The sequence below is a fragment of the Amaranthus tricolor genome, chromosome 7 (genome assembly GCF_026212465.1).
Source record: "Amaranthus tricolor cultivar Red isolate AtriRed21 chromosome 7, ASM2621246v1, whole genome shotgun sequence".
NCBI classification, from domain to species: domain Eukaryota; kingdom Viridiplantae; phylum Streptophyta; class Magnoliopsida; order Caryophyllales; family Amaranthaceae; genus Amaranthus; species Amaranthus tricolor.
This window is the reverse complement of record NC_080053.1, coordinates 30063250-30082622: the sequence shown is the minus strand read 5'-3', so window position 1 is coordinate 30082622 and position 19373 is coordinate 30063250. Positions and strand designations below refer to the sequence as shown.

General features: G+C 33.2%; 2 protein-coding genes and 1 non-coding gene across 3 annotated transcripts; 1 reads left to right on the top strand and 2 right to left on the bottom strand.

Moving 5' to 3' along the window:
• Nucleotides 1-845: 845 nt before the first annotated feature.
• LOC130818125 (uncharacterized) lies at nucleotides 846-4961 on the bottom strand. Its single transcript, XM_057684169.1, has 4 exons — nucleotides 4337-4961; nucleotides 2585-2714; nucleotides 2322-2415; nucleotides 846-2240 (listed from the first exon to the last, which is right to left on the bottom strand). Exons 1-4 carry the CDS (start codon nucleotides 4663-4665, stop codon nucleotides 1930-1932), a joined length of 864 nt encoding a protein of 287 aa, XP_057540152.1. The 5' UTR covers nucleotides 4666-4961; the 3' UTR covers nucleotides 846-1929.
• Nucleotides 4962-5474: 513 nt separating this feature from the next.
• On the bottom strand, nucleotides 5475-14428 carry LOC130817709 (mRNA cap guanine-N7 methyltransferase 1). The gene is made up of 13 exons (XM_057683561.1): nucleotides 14131-14428; nucleotides 11319-11458; nucleotides 11168-11236; nucleotides 11004-11075; nucleotides 10818-10919; nucleotides 10578-10634; nucleotides 10215-10353; nucleotides 9228-9292; nucleotides 9060-9110; nucleotides 8128-8190; nucleotides 6745-6865; nucleotides 6445-6506; nucleotides 5475-5922 (listed from the first exon to the last, which is right to left on the bottom strand). Exons 1-13 carry the CDS (start codon nucleotides 14195-14197, stop codon nucleotides 5833-5835), a joined length of 1098 nt encoding a protein of 365 aa, XP_057539544.1. The 5' UTR covers nucleotides 14198-14428; the 3' UTR covers nucleotides 5475-5832.
• Nucleotides 14429-16715: 2287 nt separating this feature from the next.
• On the top strand, nucleotides 16716-16788 carry TRNAA-UGC (transfer RNA alanine (anticodon UGC)). Its single transcript has one exon. It is a non-coding gene; the product is annotated as a tRNA-Ala (tRNA).
• The last annotated feature ends 2585 nt before the right edge of the window (nucleotides 16789-19373 follow it).

The window sequence follows — 19373 nt, the reverse complement described above, 5'->3', positions numbered from 1 at the left end:
AGACAAATCTAATGAAATCTCACCTGAATATATTTTATTTTCTAAATATATGCAAAAATATTATTTAAATTTCTCTCTCCTTAAGATGGAATATTCTAAATGGGAAAAACATTAGAGAACGGAAAGAGTATACAACTTCATATAATTAAAAAGTGTACATAATTTAATAAGTCATTTTAGAATAAATTATTATAATAAAATCAAATAAAATATTTAAAAGGAAAAGAATGAATAAAATTAATATTGATGGGATATGGCCTAGTGTCGTTATTGTACATGTAAATTAGCTGGACAACAAAAAGAGCTGGCAATTAAGGACATCTTTGTCTTCAACTATTAAGACACTCCCCATGCAGGTTTCCCTCGTTTTTTTCTTCTTTTTATTCTTTCCCAATTCATTTCTTACCAAATACCAATTCTACTCTTTTCAATTAATTAAAATTTGTTATTTTTCTCAAAATAACGTTAAGATTGTTCAACATTCTCAAAAATAATGCAAACATAAAAATTGTTTTTCGCAATAATGTCGGATTGAGTTTTACTTTATCATCATTCACGGTTCTTACATAAAAACGTTACTATCCGTATCGGTTTTACATACTAAAAATATACTACTTTCTATATAAAAACTTGTTGAAAAAACCCGAGTTTGCTTTTAGATTAGATAACATAAAATTTATGTTGTAATACTTTTGATTATTCTAAGCAATTTCAATACTAAGAAAAAAAATCATAAAAATCAACTTTTTTTTTGGAATTTTTTTTTATCATCATCGATATAGTGACACTCGCTCAAAAAAGTTGTAACAACAAAAAAAGTTCTTGAAAAGGGCCTTCAACATGGATTTCGAGAGATAATGGCAATGTATTCGATTTATGAGTAGCTCTAAAAATCTTTAGTGTTTACATAGGTAACACAGAAAAACCATGGATATTTCTACTAATTTGATACCAAGGGCATTTATGAGTAACTCTTGTAGAAGAAAAATTGGAATTATGACAAAGTAATGAGAGTAGATGGATTTGGTTAGTAAGTAGGTGATGTGGGGTGAGTTTTTGTAGTTTAGAGATGATGAGCAAGTCCCTTTTATACAACATGACCAAAATCCTTCCTAAATAGAGATAGCAAAGCATAAAATGGACCACTTTAATATCCAAGGAAGATGGACCAAGCTTTATCTACTTTGTGAGGTAGCCACTAGCCAGGTAGGTATTTGAATTATGTCCTATATATCCACCTCAAACATAAAGTTCAGAATATACCCAAAAATAAAGAAATTATAGTAATTTTTTTAATTCAATTACTTTTTTTTTTTTAAGTCTTTAGATTAAAAAAAATGCAAACAAAACCAAAATAAATTATTGGGGATTTTTATATGTCCATAATATAGGTTCTCAAACTTCTTATATAAAGACCTATCAAAACGGTGGATATCGAGTCGAATTATTTTTTGTTTTTGCTCTTGTTATTTTTGAGTTGAGTCGACTTTGGGTCAGATTATTTTCAAGTTAGATCATTTGCGATCTTAGTCAGTGTAGATCAACCCAATAAATCAAGGGTTTTAGATAACTTATTTTCTTATCAATATTTTTTTATAGAAAAAAAACGTAAACATAATTTTACTTGTTTCATTAAAAAGAATTATAGTAAAATAGATTAGTATATTGCTTTTAAGGCTTCAACAACGAAATATTTACACAAAATATTAAAAAAAAAAAAATCAAAATTATCGATTTCAGATTACAGTTAGATTTGACCTTTAGATGAATTCATTTTCTAATGAAAAAGAATCAGATTTTTCATCATCAACTTTACCGTACAAGGATGCCTTTAGACTCAGAAAACAACACCTAAAAGTACGATTGCTCGAAACCAAAAAAACCAAAGCATCGACAAGTTAGAGTTTATGGAGATATGTTAGTACGTCTTCAACGCTTCAAACGCTTCAATACCACCACCATAATAACCATCACGGCCAAGGCCATGAATGAGCCACCGGCAATATAGTTCTGGGTCGACTTTTCATCACCGTATTTGGTTCTTTGATCCTCATTTGGGATCAAAAACCAGCGTTGGACCAAATTAGTCAAGTAATGAACCATGTCGGTTAATCCAACTTTCACATTTTCAAACAAAACTGTTAGAGCATCAGGCTCTTCAGAACCATTGTCAGCAGCGGAGCCTATCGAAGTTTTCCAAGAGTCGAGACCATGACACTTAGGACTTTCGGACATTGAAACTGTAGGATATGGACTTAAGATTAGGAAAACCGAGAGTAAAATTGACAACAAAGTACATAAATCATATATCGGGAACTTACATTGTTTCCCCGATTTAAGAAAATCCACCAAATCGGGATTTAGCATCACAGCATCCCACACATTAGGGTCACAAGCAATTGAAGCAACTACATTCTGCCAAGATCAGAAAACAAAGAAAAAATAACGCTTCTAGACAATCGAACATATACATGAATCGAAAACCAACACAGCACATCGAGATTCATCCAACATGGAGAATATCAGGATTGGGTGTTTTGCAATCTCTACTGATTGTACGAAAAGATGGAGATGTAAAAATCACCTGAGCAGCAGGGCTTTCTTTGAGCAGCCGAAATGCTTGCATTGCAGTTTTAGGCACAGACGACTCCTGAGGGACGGAATACTTCGTTTCATGCACGATTCCAAAGGATTTTGGAGAAGATAGATAAACCCTGCAAATGTGTATCTCTCAAATGAACGACCTAGCTAAGACGACATTATGCATAACATAAAATATATGGTTCCAAATCAGCAAGGACTAAATGCATGTCGCTGGGATTAAGGCATTGGCAATGTTAAATCTACATGAAGGTTGAAAAGAGTTACTCTTTGGGTCAATTATGGCAAAGTAAAAGGAACGAACTTAAATGAAAAGTGTAGAAATTTTAAAGGGGCAAAGCGAGTATTCTCTTATCCCCTCTCCCTTTATTTCATAAGCCTTAATCAAACAATGGTTGGGAAATAGGGAGCTATATGCATTCATATGCCCACATTTTCGTTCCAACCATTTGAAACTTGGCACTATCAATACACATTCATATGCCCACATTTCATAGAAATACCACAAAAACAATCCTTTAATTTCATAAGGTTTTCTAATCATCATTAATTTTTTATATCAGCTATTACTCTCTAGCTTTCACTAGTTTTGATAAATGTTTCATTTTGATTCAACTCATTGGATTTGCTATATTTATGTTTATGGTCATGACCCACATTCTTTTTTAATTCTCATTCATATATTTCTCCTACTTTTCCATAAATTACATTTTTAAACCCGCTTTTATTCATTTACTTGGTTTGCTCAAATTTTATCGTTGTAGCAAATAATACGGAACAAAAGGAGTATTAATTAGCATAGCATGCCCATATTCCAAAGATTACAATAAAAAACTTTCAAAGATTTTCTAATCATCAATCCTTTCAATAGCTACTTCTATTTATATGGCCACATCCCAAAAAAATACAAAATAAATCTTTTGATCAGATTTTCTAGTGATCAAGTATGAACCCTTTTCTATTAGATCTTTGTATGACACTTCCACAAAATTACAAAACATAAACAAGCTTAAATCATTGCCTTTTATTTAATAGTATATGCAACATTTTTTTGGTACTTTAAATATTAACTTAACCTTATAAAAATATTTAAAATTTCAATATATATTATATGTTATACTTTTATACTCTATCTCGTCTCGTATCAGATTCCACTCTTTCTATATTCACTTGCATTGTCACCTTTTATTTAATGTATTCTAATACTATTTTTATATTTTTGAATTTGAACTATATAATTTAAATATTTCTTATTTTCCTTTTTAATTAGTCTTATCCAATTTGATTTATTTCTACTTTTAGCTGAGAGATATAATATTTTATAATTATCATCTAAACATTAACTTACATTTTTCGTATTTTTCACTAATTTACCCGTTTTTTCCTAATTTTTGTTACCAATTACCTTTGCGGTAAAATTGGTAAAATTGAAATAGAGGGGATATATTTGAGCTCCCACATGAACTTATAGTTTAGAAATATTTCCTTAAATAATAAATCAAAAGGTAGAAACACCAAAATGGTAAATTAAACAGAAATTGACAAGAATTTAACGGAAAATATTACGATAGTTAGATAAGGCACCGGATGTTACCATGTAAAAACATGTAAAAAATATTTTACAAAAGTGCTACCAGAACTGACATTTCAAGAAAGTTGGATCCTAGATGTAAAATTTTTCTATTACAATTGATTGATATTTAAAAACAAGGAAAAAAGGGGAAAAGAGAATTACTGATCAAGAGCATCTGTAACTTCAGAAGTAGCCTCCTTAGTTTCCTCAATAGTTGGAAACGTTCCAAAAACCAATCTCGGTTTATCGATAACAAATCCATCCTCATTTCCTGCAGATTCCCATGAAGGCTTTCGAACCGCTTGATCAACGCTGACATTACCCGTGGTTGAACCACGGCCGATCGAAGATAAAGAAACTAAACCGGATGAAACCGGTTTAACAACCTTTCGAGCCGACAAATTGACCGGAGTTTCAGTACGAAAACCGCTTGATAAAACTCCTATTCCGCCGTATTTGGTGGCTGCTCTCATCGCTGTACCGCCTCCCATGGTAAATTTCAATGGGTAATTAGGTATTCGGGTATGGGGCTATTTATAGTTCATAAATTGGGGTTTTGAATTTTAATGCAGTGAAGTTAAATGGATATTGAAGGGGATTGAGATTCTGGGAATTTTTGAGGGAAGAGGATAAGTCTGGTTAATTAAATATCACTTTCCTTTCCAAATTCCAACATTAATTAATTAGGAACACTAATTTTTTTAATTATTTTTCTGAAGTCTACCATTTTTGTCCCATTAAATTTGTTTGATAGATAATTAGCGAACAAACAAATAAAAGTGGGTAAAATTGATATTCTGTTTTAACGTTTTCTTTTATTTAGAATATGCTATTTTTATTAAGATTTTTAAGAGATATGTAGACGATAAAATATATTCACGTGAGATCTTATCAGATTCGTCTTAACAAATACTTTTTTACTATAAATTTTTATAATTTTTTATAATGCGTATTTAGAGATATAAAATTCAAAATTTACTTTAAAAACTGCGTAAAAAAGTAAACGAAAAAAACAAAAAAGAATGGATAGACTATTTCGTAAAAAAAAAGTGGACGCGTCGAGTAGTTAAAAATTGTGAACCACGAGGGGGCAAGTTTGAGTTTGTACCCTATTGCCTATTTTGGAAGGCATCACAATTTCACATTTAAAAACATTCGAGATAATTTTAAATGAGCTAAATAGCCAACAAAACTGATGAAAACATTCATTTTCATACTCAAAATACACAATCACAATGTTAATGGTTTAATAGTGTCATTTTGTAATATTAAAATTAACACTTTCATTGCTCAAAATCCATTTAACAGTCAAAATACTGGTATAAGGCAATTGTATTTATCAGCTTTGTCAATGAAAAATATAACACTAAAACGCAGTTGTTCTTCTGGCAAATGAACATACAACAAAGGAGTTGCATTATCTCTAGCCTACCACCTATTTGCAAGCCACTTAGGGAATTAATTTATTATCTCCTTATAAATTCAAGTAAAAACTCACTATTTTTGCTAGTGATATATGAAATTGTTACAAAATATTTAACACTTCGTCTCCGATACCTAACGGAGAAGCTTTCAGTTATACAACAAAAATGGAGAGGGCCGATGTGTAACCTAACACTACAAAGCGAGCAAGCTAGATTGTTGTTTTGCAGCTGAAATCAACTAGTAATGTACATGATGTCCTCCTTTTGTATTGTCTTCACATCCCTTCTCGCACTTCGTTTTTGCGTTTGGTCAGGTTGGCCTCGCTAAAATTAAGCAGAAAAATAATCTCAGATTGATTCATATACAGACATTATACAATGTTACACATCGGGAGAAAAGCCAAAAATGAATCGATACTTCATCTTTCTTTAATTAATTGATTTTATTAATGGGTTTGCAGAAGAAGCAAAAAGGGAGACCGATATAGTAAATATTTGGGGAATCCTGGAGACTTCGTTGTTTTAGCGTCGAATTCATGTATTGAAGCATGGATATTGTATCTCGACTTCCATGAAAAAGTATTGGACTTAAAGAATTAAGACACATACAGTAGGCCATAGCATAGTGCAAAGTATCACAAACACAGCTATACTACAGTATCTCGACTGTATTGACTATTGTACATGTTATGAAGCTTAACGTGACCGGGATAAACATGAAACCATCCGCGTTGACAGCAAAAGCCATTTTGCAATTGTTACCACAACCATGACCGAAACCGTATTTTGTCTAAAGTTGAGCAAAGATTTGTTAGATAGGAAGGCTAAATGATACAATATGCTTACCTTTCTCAGCACAAAGGCCAAATATAAGTAAGCTACTTCCCATTCATCGGGTGTCAATGTACCTGAAATCAGACAGCAAGTGCAATAAATTATATGAAGTGAACAGAAAACCAAGAATCGTAACTGCAGAAGTACCATAATAATGCATAATGGAGAGGGACACGGGAAAGAAGTTCCACATACAATAAAAATCCCTTAATTTTCTTGATGGAAATATTCATATACAACCTTAAAAATTGTTCGAATCGAGGGTAGTGCATTAAAGGGTAATAAAAGTTGAGCAAAGAAAAGAGAACTCACTCTTATCTTGGTTATCACCCAAGGCACCCAGCCTCTTCATGAGCTCAACAAATTCTGGCTTTTTCAAGTACTCTTCAACAAATTGATGGTTGTTTTTTGCAAACACAAGTTCAAAGTCATACTGCAAAAAATAGATCATTACCATAAACAAAATCAATTCTTCTTTGTTTCATGTTCAGTGTAACGATATTGCCACATTTTAAAAAGTCTAGTGAAAAGAAAGTATCAAAACATTAAAAGATCTGCAGTATAGATCTAGGTATCTCGGTACTTTCCCCCCATCAATCACCATAGATAGTGAAAGAGCAGGCCATGGGTCTATTAACTACAGCCTCTCGACAATCTTCTACTGTGGCCAAGTTTAAATGAAACAGAACAAGCCCATTACTCGTTACAAACAGAAGTTTTTTTCGACCAAGAGTTTTTTGGCCAAGCTTCAGAACAAAAACTATTGCCTAAATGCACTTCAAAATTTGTTTCTAGGGAGATACGAAAGATATTTAGCCACACAATTCTCAAAGTGGTTGAAATTATATCAGTTTTAAGCAATTTCGATTTCTGATTGCAGAATCCACACTCCAGTCACACTTTTCTATTAAAACTTCAAAATATACTTTATTTAAAACATATCCCTTTTTATAAAACTTCGGCAACAAACCTCCATGCCACTCAAATCACACGTTACACTTTGTCCCAACAATAAAATAACTAACTTTGGCAAAAGAAATTTACAGTCCTGTATGAGTAAAAAAAATAATGATCTAAAAAGAAAAAAAAGGGAGAAAAAAAAGGATCTCGGTTGGCTACAGATAATACTACATAGTACTTACATGTGGGAGTAGAGAAATTAATACGAAATTTGCCAAGACTAAAAAGAATGAAAAAGAAGAGTACAAAAGAAAGATTAAAACATAAAAAATCAACCTTCTTTGAATGCAGGTTCACGAGATGAAGTGTTTCAAATTATAATTGGCATTTCAGAAATCAAGCACAAAATAAAACAGTAACCCATTAACGTATGAAACTCAAATGAATACTGAAGCACAAATTAGGATAATTTATATTTCAACAAATGGTCTTCATCAAGGTTACACGTTGACAGTTAAGCAATAACAAAGGTTTTGACAAGTTAATCACCATCATCAAAATGAGAGAAAAACCATATCATCTGCCTTCCGTTCCCATGTTTATTACCTTACATACGCGTATGCATCTTTTTTTCACAATTACCATCGCATTCCTTACACCTTTGTTTTTATCATTGATGAGGTTAGCCTATTGGACAAGCATTAACTAACAACATACAGATGGAAATCTCAGCAAATGCCTATAAGAAAACACAATTCCTATGCTGATCGAAGAACGGAATAATGCAAATCATACCTCTTCTGCCAGGGATTTGAAAACATGGAAAGGGACAATCCATTCCGGACAATCAACAGCGTCCTACAAAGAATGCAGTTATTTCAGCAAGATTAGTATACATGACCAAGATGGATCAACAAGACGTGAACCAATAGAAAGATTTTTAAACTTCACACTTACAAAGCAATAATGATAACAAGACTATAATAGTATGATTTGAGAAGAAAAAAAATGACCAATGACCACCCTCATTATCAAATACAGGAATCCAATATCCAATACTAGAAAAACAGGCATTACAGCAGCAATCGAATATTGGCCATCGAGACTCGAAAAGAATAGTTATCTCTTAACATGGAGGGTCTTAATGCCAGTCGTCAGACCATCGTCTAAGAAAAGTGTCACATTTTTAAATTTTGTACCCCTTTAATTCAATTATTTTCTATTGTAAGATGGAAGAAATAGTGTTAAGCCATTTCATTCTGAGATGACTCATGCTCTTACAGTTAGTACAAGGTCAGAACTCAGGTACAATATACATTTGATGCTCTTTGCTGCAGCTATGAAAAGCATTTGAATTCAGTCCAATGCTAGAGACTAGAGTTTTTCACGTCTCACAGGACTCCATCACATCAGCTGAACCATTTTAGCATCTTTCATGTTTCTATACCCAGTAGCTATAATCACTTAACTGCACGTTAAGCATCTAAAGAAAAGGCTTAGTCAACCCATCAAAAATATTGGGTTAACAGATGTTATCTTGAACTCTGATACTGATGTACAGTCTCTCATTTTATTGAATTAAGCTGTAATGATGCCAATTTTTAAGCGTCTTTCTAGTAATAAAGAAAAGACAATGATGCTAATGCAATCATAAGAGTCATTTTTCACAGATTGTAAAAGTTTACAGACAAAGTAAATCAATAGAAAAAACTCTACTAAATCAATACCTCTAAGTGAAAAGTATATCGGATGCCAAAAGGACACGAAGTTTTGAATTTCTGAAAACAACAGTAAATAGTCATTGAGAGAGGCAATTTCAAGCAACCAAAAAGGAACGAAAATCATGAATGAATGAAGATATAATAGAAGAGATTTTGGAGAAGAAGAAAAGGTACCTTATCTGCATGATCCTCATCAAAACGAATCCAGTACACACTGTTTCCAAATTCTAAACCTTCCGCTGCAAGAAATTCAATAAAAATTAGGGTCCGTACTGAAGATGATAATTTGGGAAGATTTAACTTATCATATGAAACGCTTTTCGACATAGACTAATCCAGCTAATGTAATACGAGTCCGAGGGCCCTAGTTCCTTAAACCTTTACACTGTATTTGGATTAGAGGAACTAGGGAGAGAGGGAAGAACTAAAAAGGGGAGAACAAGTTCCCTTATTTGGATAAAGCAGTGGGAGAAGGAACAATACTCCCTCTTTAGAAAAACATCATGCCTTCAAAATTGAAGAGATTTGGATGGAAATGGAGCTCCACCTTGCCCCTCCCTTTCCCCCTCAATCTTCTATGCCCTATCCGTCTCATTATCCAAACAGCATCAGTGTATTGTGCAGTACTATCCTTTAAATTTCCGATCATTTCACATGATATTGTTTGTTACTTCACAAAGATATTTTCTAGGCTTGTGAAGAAGGCTCCTTCTCTGCAAGGAAAAGTTAATGCTCTATATTTGAGTTTCCTATAATATTTGATCGCATTTCTGTCTTAATGTAACCCAAAAGGCAAGGGAAAACAAAAAAGAATACACCATCCATCAGCATGTAACTACTTTCACAAATTAGTCACACAGTAGTTTTATCACCTAGTCCTTGTAAAGCATAATGATCAATCGAAGCATGAATAACTCTAGCTTTTGAGCTTTTCGGCAGTGAAAAGAGGTTACAGAGCATAAAGAAATTCAGAATGATTCAAGATACAAGGTCCAGGGTACCATTAAATATGAAGCACTCCACTGTTCGATATTTGAAAGTTTGAGGACCAAGTTAAGTGTGTGAACTAAATGCGAAATTTGGAAGAAAAAAGAACAGCTAAGGTTCTAGCCATTGATCAATTACACAAACACAAAGAAGAATTCATGAAGTAAAAGAAACCTTCTCTGAACTTCTTAACAATAACATTAGCATCAGGCATTGTTCCAATTAAGATGCCTCCTGGTCGAAGTAAAGCTGAAATATTCGCCAAAGCTCTCCGTGCACGGGCCTCAGTAGACCATGAATAATGCAAGGCAAACTGCATAAGTCAAAGAGTTGCAATCAAAAAGTGATCATTTATCCATGCAAAAACTATTTTCTAAAAAAACTTCAACAATACTCATGATCCATGAGAAAGTTCATGATCCACGACACGTGAAAGCTTAACACCATACTCTTTCTCAAACATAGAAATATACAATTAACTATTAGAATGTTCACCCCTAATCAAACTGAGCTTGATCCAAGTAGCGAAAGACTTACCTGGCAACTACAAAGGTCAAAGGGACCATCCTGCGCCAATTCTCTGTCCAAACGAACCTGGAATTATCAGCACAAAGCAAAAAAAAAAAATTGTGTTAAATTAAAGTTTTCAGTCCATCAGAAATCCAGTTGTCACCAGATGCTAAGCAGCTGAATGAAAGTTATGTGCTAACATATCTATACTATCTGATACTTCAATAAATATAATCTTCACAGTCAGAAAATTGGTGCTGTATCTACCTCATAACAATCTCCGCACAGGAGGCGTGCTGGGAATGTAAACTTCTTACGTCGCTGATGCTGATCTGCATCACCATTATACCGTGTACGACAGTCTTCTATCTGCAAAAGGTGTTCATTTAGTTATACTACAATACCAACAGCCTCCACCACTAAACAAGTTAAAAACCAAAATTTGAGCCATACCGAGCCTTCAGCGATGTCAATGCCAACATAATATCCAATCTTTGCCTTGTCCCATTTAATGAGATCCCCACCCTAACACGTGGTATGGTGGTAAAAAATTTAGAAAATTTTTGAATAATCACTTCATTAAACAATAAGCACTAACCAAATATATTCAAATTCACCTTTCCACATGCAAGATCAAGAACAACATCCCCACGGTGTGCATACAACTGAATTAAAACACTTTTTATCTGCAAAATAATAACAAATGTTCAAAATTGTATTCAAAAGAATAAACTACAGATAGTCTAATTTTCAGGTCTAATAAAATACCCAGTTATTAAGTTTCTTCAAATGAATAATTGGGCTAGCTTCTCGTTCTTCCAGTGTCTGGTTAGTTCTTGCGCTGTAATGATCAGCTACTTTTCGAGCAAAAATTTTTGTACTCTCATCCTCCAAAAAATGTCCATCTCCTAAATCACCATTATCAAAATGCATTTCAATGAATTAAACCACCAATCACACCACCACTTCCTCAAAAAAAGGGGAAATTCTTCTATAAGTTAAGGCATCCTTCTTAACATTTACATTGAGAAAAACCCAAGTTAACGACTGAATGGAGTATAAGTAATGAAAACACTAAAGCTTGTAGCATCAAGCAGATCGACATTCATGTGTCTTGCAATCAAATTAGAGATCAATATATGTTATTCATATCCAATGCACAGTGCACTAAATTGGTAAAAATATATCATAAAACAACAACATTGGTAAACAACAGACATGGGGGCAAATGGAAAAAAAACTGTGACCAAGTGACAGATACAACAACAATAACATTTCATAACCCCAATGCAATTAGATGGCTCCCACCAAGGGTGGCGTTCGTGAACTTCGGTTGTACGCAATCTTACTCTTGGTAAGTGACAAGACAAGCGACAAATAGGTAACAAAAAATACACACAAGATAAATGCGTAAAAAAAATGATGTCAATGACAAATAGGTGTAACAATTTCCTGAGGTGATACTAAAAATTAAAACTAACCAAAATTTCTTATAAATGAAGAACAAGTATTTTCAGAAGGTGGAAAACATCAAATATTCTTGAGGTACACAAAGTTTAAAAAGCTAGATTAGATAAGTAACAAATAACAATATGCTCACTTACTAAACACACCTGGAGACTGAACCATATTCGTACCCCTCAGAACATGGTCCAAGCCCAGAGGAACTACAAGCTGTTCCCAGCGGACAAGCTGTTCCTACTGTTCCTGTTCAGAAGCATATTACTAAGCACCCAAGTCTTGAGCATGATAAGAACAACAAGACACATCATGATCAAGATGTCCAAGCCCAAGGGATACACGAGAAGCCCAGAGATCACGAAACATACTCAAGCAGCCAAAGTACTGACCAACAGCCTGTTTGCGACAAGGCCACTTTGCACCTGTGCCTGAGATCTGAACACACGTGCTCCGAGACAAGTCAACCTGGAATTGACATCTTTGCACCTGGGCCTAGCCATCATGGACCTAGGACCCTCCTAGTGATCATCACAGAACTCATAACGTGTTGTCCAAGGTGCCCCTGTCAGAAGAACAACTCGAACAAGCCTTCCAGTACTTAGCCTAGTTTCTGTTTTCTGTTTTTATAAAGCTTGTGCTAGTCACGTATGTAAACTAGCCGTTAGCCTTAGAAATCTATATATAGATGCATAGGCCTCGTGTAATGGACAATGATAGATTAGAATTCAATAACTCATTAGCGATTAATCAGATTTCATTCAATTAAAAAGTGCATAACTGAGATTCTCTTCTTTTCATCCTTGTGTGTTTGTGTGTTCATTATTCAATCAACCGGAACAAAGCGAGCGTGGAACGCCCCTGAGCAATAGGTTGTGGAACAACTATTGTGTAACCTTCAATCTTCGGGAGTGAAACTCCAAGGTGAGGGCGTGGGAACATCCTGAAGGTGAGTGAAGCCGAAAAAAGGGAACCCACAGGTTGGCCTGAGAACCAAGAATTGGTTTCTTGGGTGTATTTTGGTGATCGTAAGTGTTAGAAAGAGTCGAGCAATCTGTCTCCAAGTGAAGGGGCTGATTTTGTGCAAGTTTGTGAATCCGGAGGACGCAAACTTGGTGCAGAGACGACCTTGAGCGATGTTAGATTTTTAAAAAGACACTTTTTAGAATACAAGTGGGTTGGATGCCCATTAAGTGTGCGTACTTTGCGGGGATGATAAAAAGAAGTACCAACGCTTAGGTCCTGAACATACACCTTGAGGCGACCTATAACATATTAATGAATATGACAACCACAAATTTCAGGAAACAGACCGCTAACTATCCGTAAGGAAAGCAAATTTCGATTGGCTTCACGAAATTTGAAGCCCTCAAAGACGTTTGTGTATTTGCTATAAATCATCATGAGGCTTACGTCAAGTAAGTTGGTCATTGGTGTATTAGTACTCATTTCAACCGACTTATCAAAATTTGTGTCCCCTCAACAGTGTTCACTTTCCTAAAAAATATGTGATCTTCAGCAAAAAGCACAATTCGGCTAATTTTGTAGCTTAAGTGTCTCCTACAATGTCTTCGCCTAATTTTCCTATGATGTCACTATAACCTATCTGTGGCCTGTCTTACTTTTCTTAACCTCTTTGTCGATTAGTGTCATCTTTTTTACTTATTTGTCATTTATATTTCTTTGACAATTTTTCTTCATGCCAATGTTCCTTTATCAATTTGGTTGATTGGAAGGTCTTACACTGAACCAATCTTAAAAACAGGAAGAAAAAATATATCCCAATAACAAAAAAACAGCAAATTTCAATCAATGACACATGATACATATTCCAAAAGCAATACCCGTCAAAATTACGTAGCTCAAACAACCAAAATCCCCAATAAAGGAAAATTCTTCTATTGAAAAATAGTAAATTCTAATTCCCATAGCTTTTTATACATTTTCCAACTCTATAATCAGACAAATTGGGTAAAACACGAAAGACAAACAAAATCAATCAGAAACTTAAAAATTACAATCAATGAAACAGGATGCATAGCCCTAATTCGTAATAGCAAAATCATGATGTTGCAAAACAAAGAAAAAGAGAGTTTAATTCACAAGTTGAAAAGTAATTTACCTTCAGGATTAGGTTTGAATCGAGATTGAGGATGATCCGATGGTGAACCTTGGTACCCACGTTTCATAACCCTAAAATGTAAAAGCTCTTCAACAATTTATTGGAAAAAATCGAAATAGGTAAATTAGGCTTTCTTTTACAAGCCGAAGATTTTTAATGGAGGTGGAAAGTAGAGAAAGATGAATGAAGATTGGAGGGAATGTAAGGTTTGCAAATTGTGAACGGGAATCGTGAGACTTATACGTGATAGTTGAGACTTATACGTGAATCATGAGTTTAATTTAAGTCTCAACCCCATTTTCTCATGCCAAATATTTCCTAAAAGTACTTTTACTACTCCCTTTAAAAGGATAATAAGAGATTAATATGAAGATATATAAATAAAAGTTTAGGATATTTTACGTGGTAAAGTTGAAATTTTAGGCTTTTTATGTGATAACTAAAATTTTTTAAAAAAATCTGTGCAATAAATCTGAGGTTTGCGAAATTGTTCCACCGTGACTTTTTTGCACATAAAATGTTAGCTTACGTAAATTTCGAATCTTTAAGGCTGTTGCTCGCCTTATACGACTCACCATTTCAAATGTAATGAATTTCGACCTTTTTCCACAAAACATAAACCCTAACTCTACCATCTTTCATTCAAATTATATTTTTCCCCCAAATTCAAAAATGGTATAATTAGGGTTTTTGTTTTAGAGAAAAAGGTTGAAACTGATGGCATTCAAAATATCGCATAAATAAGCATTAACGTTTGCTAACGTTTTATGTGCAAAAAGGCTATGGTGAAACAATTTGTAAACCTCGAGATTACCACGTGGATTTTTTTAAAAGTTTTGGTTACCACGTGGAAAACCCAAAACCTCAGGGTTACCACGTGGAATTTCCCTAAAATTTTTAAAAAATGACGCAAGTAAAATAATTACTATTTGATAACAATACAACTTACTAAAATATTTAATCTAATTTAATCCTAAAATTATGAAGTACTAAAATATATTTTTGATGGTCTCTTCTATTAAAAAAAATAAACTATTCATTAATGCATTGAGCTTATTTTTAGACGATTCAGATTAATTTATTTGGTTTTAATTTTAACCTAATTCAATAATCTTTTAATAAGATAAATTAATATTTTTGTAAATAATTTCTTAATTAAATATAAAATGTTATTTTGAAACAATTAAACTCTATAAGATTCTTATTTAAATAATTAATTGTACTAATACATATTTTTTCTTAGATGCATATTAATTATATAATTATTAATTTTTTTTTCCTTAAATTCAAAATTATAATTGAAAAAGAGATTTAATAATTGTATATGTAGAAGGAATTGTCATACTTATAGTAGTTGACACATTGTGATTAACTGGTTATAAATATCAATTTATTATTTTCATTTTTACTTTGAGGTTCAATATTATAAATGGATATTATTTGATTGATCTCATTAATTATTTCCTTGATTACAAAATTGCAATGTAAATATTTTTAATCCAATTTAAAAAAGACAAATGGCACAATCATCTTAAGTTTGTCGCGTATTATTACACAATCAAAATTAATAGATTGTATGATCCTTGTTCAACGAGCTACTTGTGTGAAAGACCGTCTCTTAATTGATCATTTTAAAAGTTTATATTCTAATAAATTATAATTGGATAATTTATTTAACTCTTGTTGGATAAATATTTTTTTATTAACCTTTCTTAATAAACAAAATAATAATAAAATAAAATAAAGTGAAAAACTAACTACTCCTAATTAATTGTCTTTTATACGCATTTCAAATAATTCGGTTTTTTATTTTTATTCACTTTTTGACCTTTGTAATGAAAATTAATAAAATTAAAATAAAAAGTAACTAACTAATTTCATTTTATAGGTCTAAGTTGTCGAATATATAATTTATTGTTAGATTCACTTATGCGTATAAGAATTAAAGTCTATTCTTAAGAGAAAACATGGAAAAAAAGATATATGAATTTACTTATTTTGTTAATATTAACATCCAACATATGAATAAATATATATATCGCTTTTAAAAGTCATGACTTGTATGACAAAAATTATGATGTAAACTTGTTTATTGCTAGTAACAACAAATAAAATTTGATTTTTTAAATATTTATCTTTTCTTTACAGTAACAACGAACAAGATATAACTAGAGGTTCAAATAAGAAGAGACATTTATTTTGATTACACAATTTCAAGGAAGCTTTTTTAAAGTTATTTTATTAAAAAAGTTTATTCATTTTATCGGTTCATTTTTAGCTTGAACTCGTTTGACTAAAATTGAAAGATTTTGTATTTACAACAGGTGCACTTTTGGATTTTAAAAGGTGTTGATATCAATAGTGAAAATTTATAGGGGCGGGTGGGAGCTTTACCCTCCTAAAGTTTCCATTTTTGACTATTTTAAAAAATTAAAATAAAAGTAAATATCGTGTGAGAGCATCTGATTTGTGAGATATGTACTAAAACTATTCCCTAACTACTAAACCTATGAGGGCATTTGGTTATACAATAATACAAGCATAAAAATAATTATAAGTTTACTGCGTCTCAAAATATATAAATTGGGGATGTAGCTCAAATGGTAGAGCGCTCGCTTTGCATGCGAGAGGCACGGGGTTCGATCCCCCGCATCTCCATAGTTTTAAATTTATTTTCCACTTTTTATATCCAAACTAAATTTTGGAATAATTGAATACTATACAATATTCTTTGTTCAAACATTATAATTTTATATCTCTCCATAGTTTTAAAATTATTTTCCACTTTTTATATCCAAACTAAATTTTGGAATAATTGAATACTCTACAATATTCTTTGTTCAAACTTTATAATTTTATATCTTTCAAACAATCTGTATGGTCTCACTTAAATATACTTTCTGTTAAAAAGTATTCAATTGTATTTAGTTAGCCACTCTTATGTTATTTTACAGATATAAATCTTAATCATCATCTATCATATCTAGTGTATCCCGCTCATAAAAAACAATGATCAGGGTTTAGAGAGGAAAGAATGACGACAACTCATAACCATAGAGGAGAGTGCGGTTAAAGAGTCTCTTGGCTCAAAAAAGGTCTTAAAAGAGAGAGAAAACTGCAAGTTACAAATAGAATAAATAGAATACGTACAAATAACTAAAAATAAAGATAAAAGTAATATAGGAGGTAAAGAGCAATAATTAAAAGCAATGAACAATAACAAACGATGGGTAAAAAGGGAAGGGTTTAGTAATCTAAGATGTGGATAAGGCGCCGCCAACTGCCCCTGTTCCTGGTCAGGTCCTTTGAGAGGTGAAGTTCATGCATGTCACTTTTAATCTGTTCCTCCCACGTTCTCCTAAGTCCTCCTCGACTTCTTTTGCCCTCCAATATGATACATTCGATCCTTCTTACTGGGGCGTCATGTATCTTTTTCTGCACATGCCCAAACCATCTCAACCTGTTCTCCTACATCTTTGCGGAGAGAGGTGCAATCCTTAACTTCTCTCTGAACTCCTGGTTTCTTATCCAATCCATCATAGTATTACCATACATCCACCTCAACATACGCATTTCTGTTACTTTCATCCTTAGTTCAAAAACCTTCTTTACGGGCCAACATTCTGTCCCATATAAAAACGTTGGCCTAATTACAACGCGGTAAAATTTACATTTTAATCTCATCAGTAACTTTTTATCACAAAGCACCCTGGTTGCTGCTCGCCACTTAAGCCAACCCGCTTGTATACGATTAGTAACGTCTCTATCAAACTTCCTATTACTCTGAATCACCGATCCCAAATATTTGAACTTGGACGTACATGCAATAACTTTTCCCCCTATGGTCACCTCTGGCTCCCTTATCAATTCTATCCCCACTGAAATTGCATCGCAAGTATTCTGTCTTCGTTCGGCTTATGCGCAACCCCTTACCTTCCAAGGCTTCTCCCACTCGTCCAATTTACTATTAGCCTCGTCCTTGGTTTCTACGACCAAAACTATATCGTCGACGAAAAGCATGCACCATAGTACGTTTTCCCAGATGGATTTAGATATTCCCTCCATAATGACCGTAAAAATGAAAGGACTTAGTGCTGATCCCTAATGTAGTCCCATTTTAATTGGAAAAGACTCTGTCATACCCACCGGTATATGTATATTAGTCGACATTCTATCATACATGTCCTGTATTACCTCAATGTACCTTCATGAAATGCCTCTATTCTTGAGGCTATCCCAAACGATGCTTCGTGGTATGCTATTGTACTCTTTCACCAGGTCAATGAACACCAGATGCAAATCCTTCTTCCGCTTTGTATACTTTTCCATCAATCTCCTCAAAAGATGTATTGCCACGGTCGTTGATCTTCCCGACATGAATTCGAATTGGTTCTCTCTAATTACCGTCTCTCGTCTAATTATACTTCTGCCTAGATCTTGTTTTTACCAACTTAAAAATATACTTCTCCCCCTCTTTGGTATCAAGCTTTTGATAAAAGGCTTCAAATGCGCGATCTTTTGCCTCCACTACTGTTTTCTTTGCGCCCGTTTTGCTTCTTTATATCTCTCCTTCTTATATGTCCTATTCTCTTCCTCCGTGAAAGCCATGAGCTCCTTGAATCTCCTGTTTTTGTTCTTTATCTTCTTTTGCACTTCTTCGTTCCACCACCACGACTCTTTGTACACCTTTGGTTTCCCCGTCGACTCTTTGTACATAAATCTTAATCCAAAACATAGTTTTAATTGTTTTTTTAAATAAAACGTTTACAAAAACTTGGACGAGACAGTTTAATTATGAGACCGTCAATTTGGGCCGGCCCAATATGCGTGTGTAACAACATTTTAATTTTTTGGGCATTTATCAATTTTAACCTTAACCTTTAAGATTAAAATTGAAAAATGTCCCGAAAATGAAAAAAAATGCCCAAGTTGTTGCATGTGCGAATTGGGCCGGCTCAAATTTACGGTCTCATTATGAGGCCATCTCGTCCAAGACCAGCTGTAAAAAGTTAAAAAATAATTATAGATTGATTAATCTCACTCTCTATATTTTGCCTTAATGTCAAATTAAATATGAATTTTTTTTGAATTGCAAGGTAGTTTGAAAGAATTAAGGGAAGGGCTAGATAGATTCGATCTTATAACCTTGCCTTAAATAGACAATATTTAGTCAAACTAAAATAAAACCCGATTCTCTTTGATTGGGAATAGATGCCTTGTGTAGAGACAACTTAGAGCCTAGT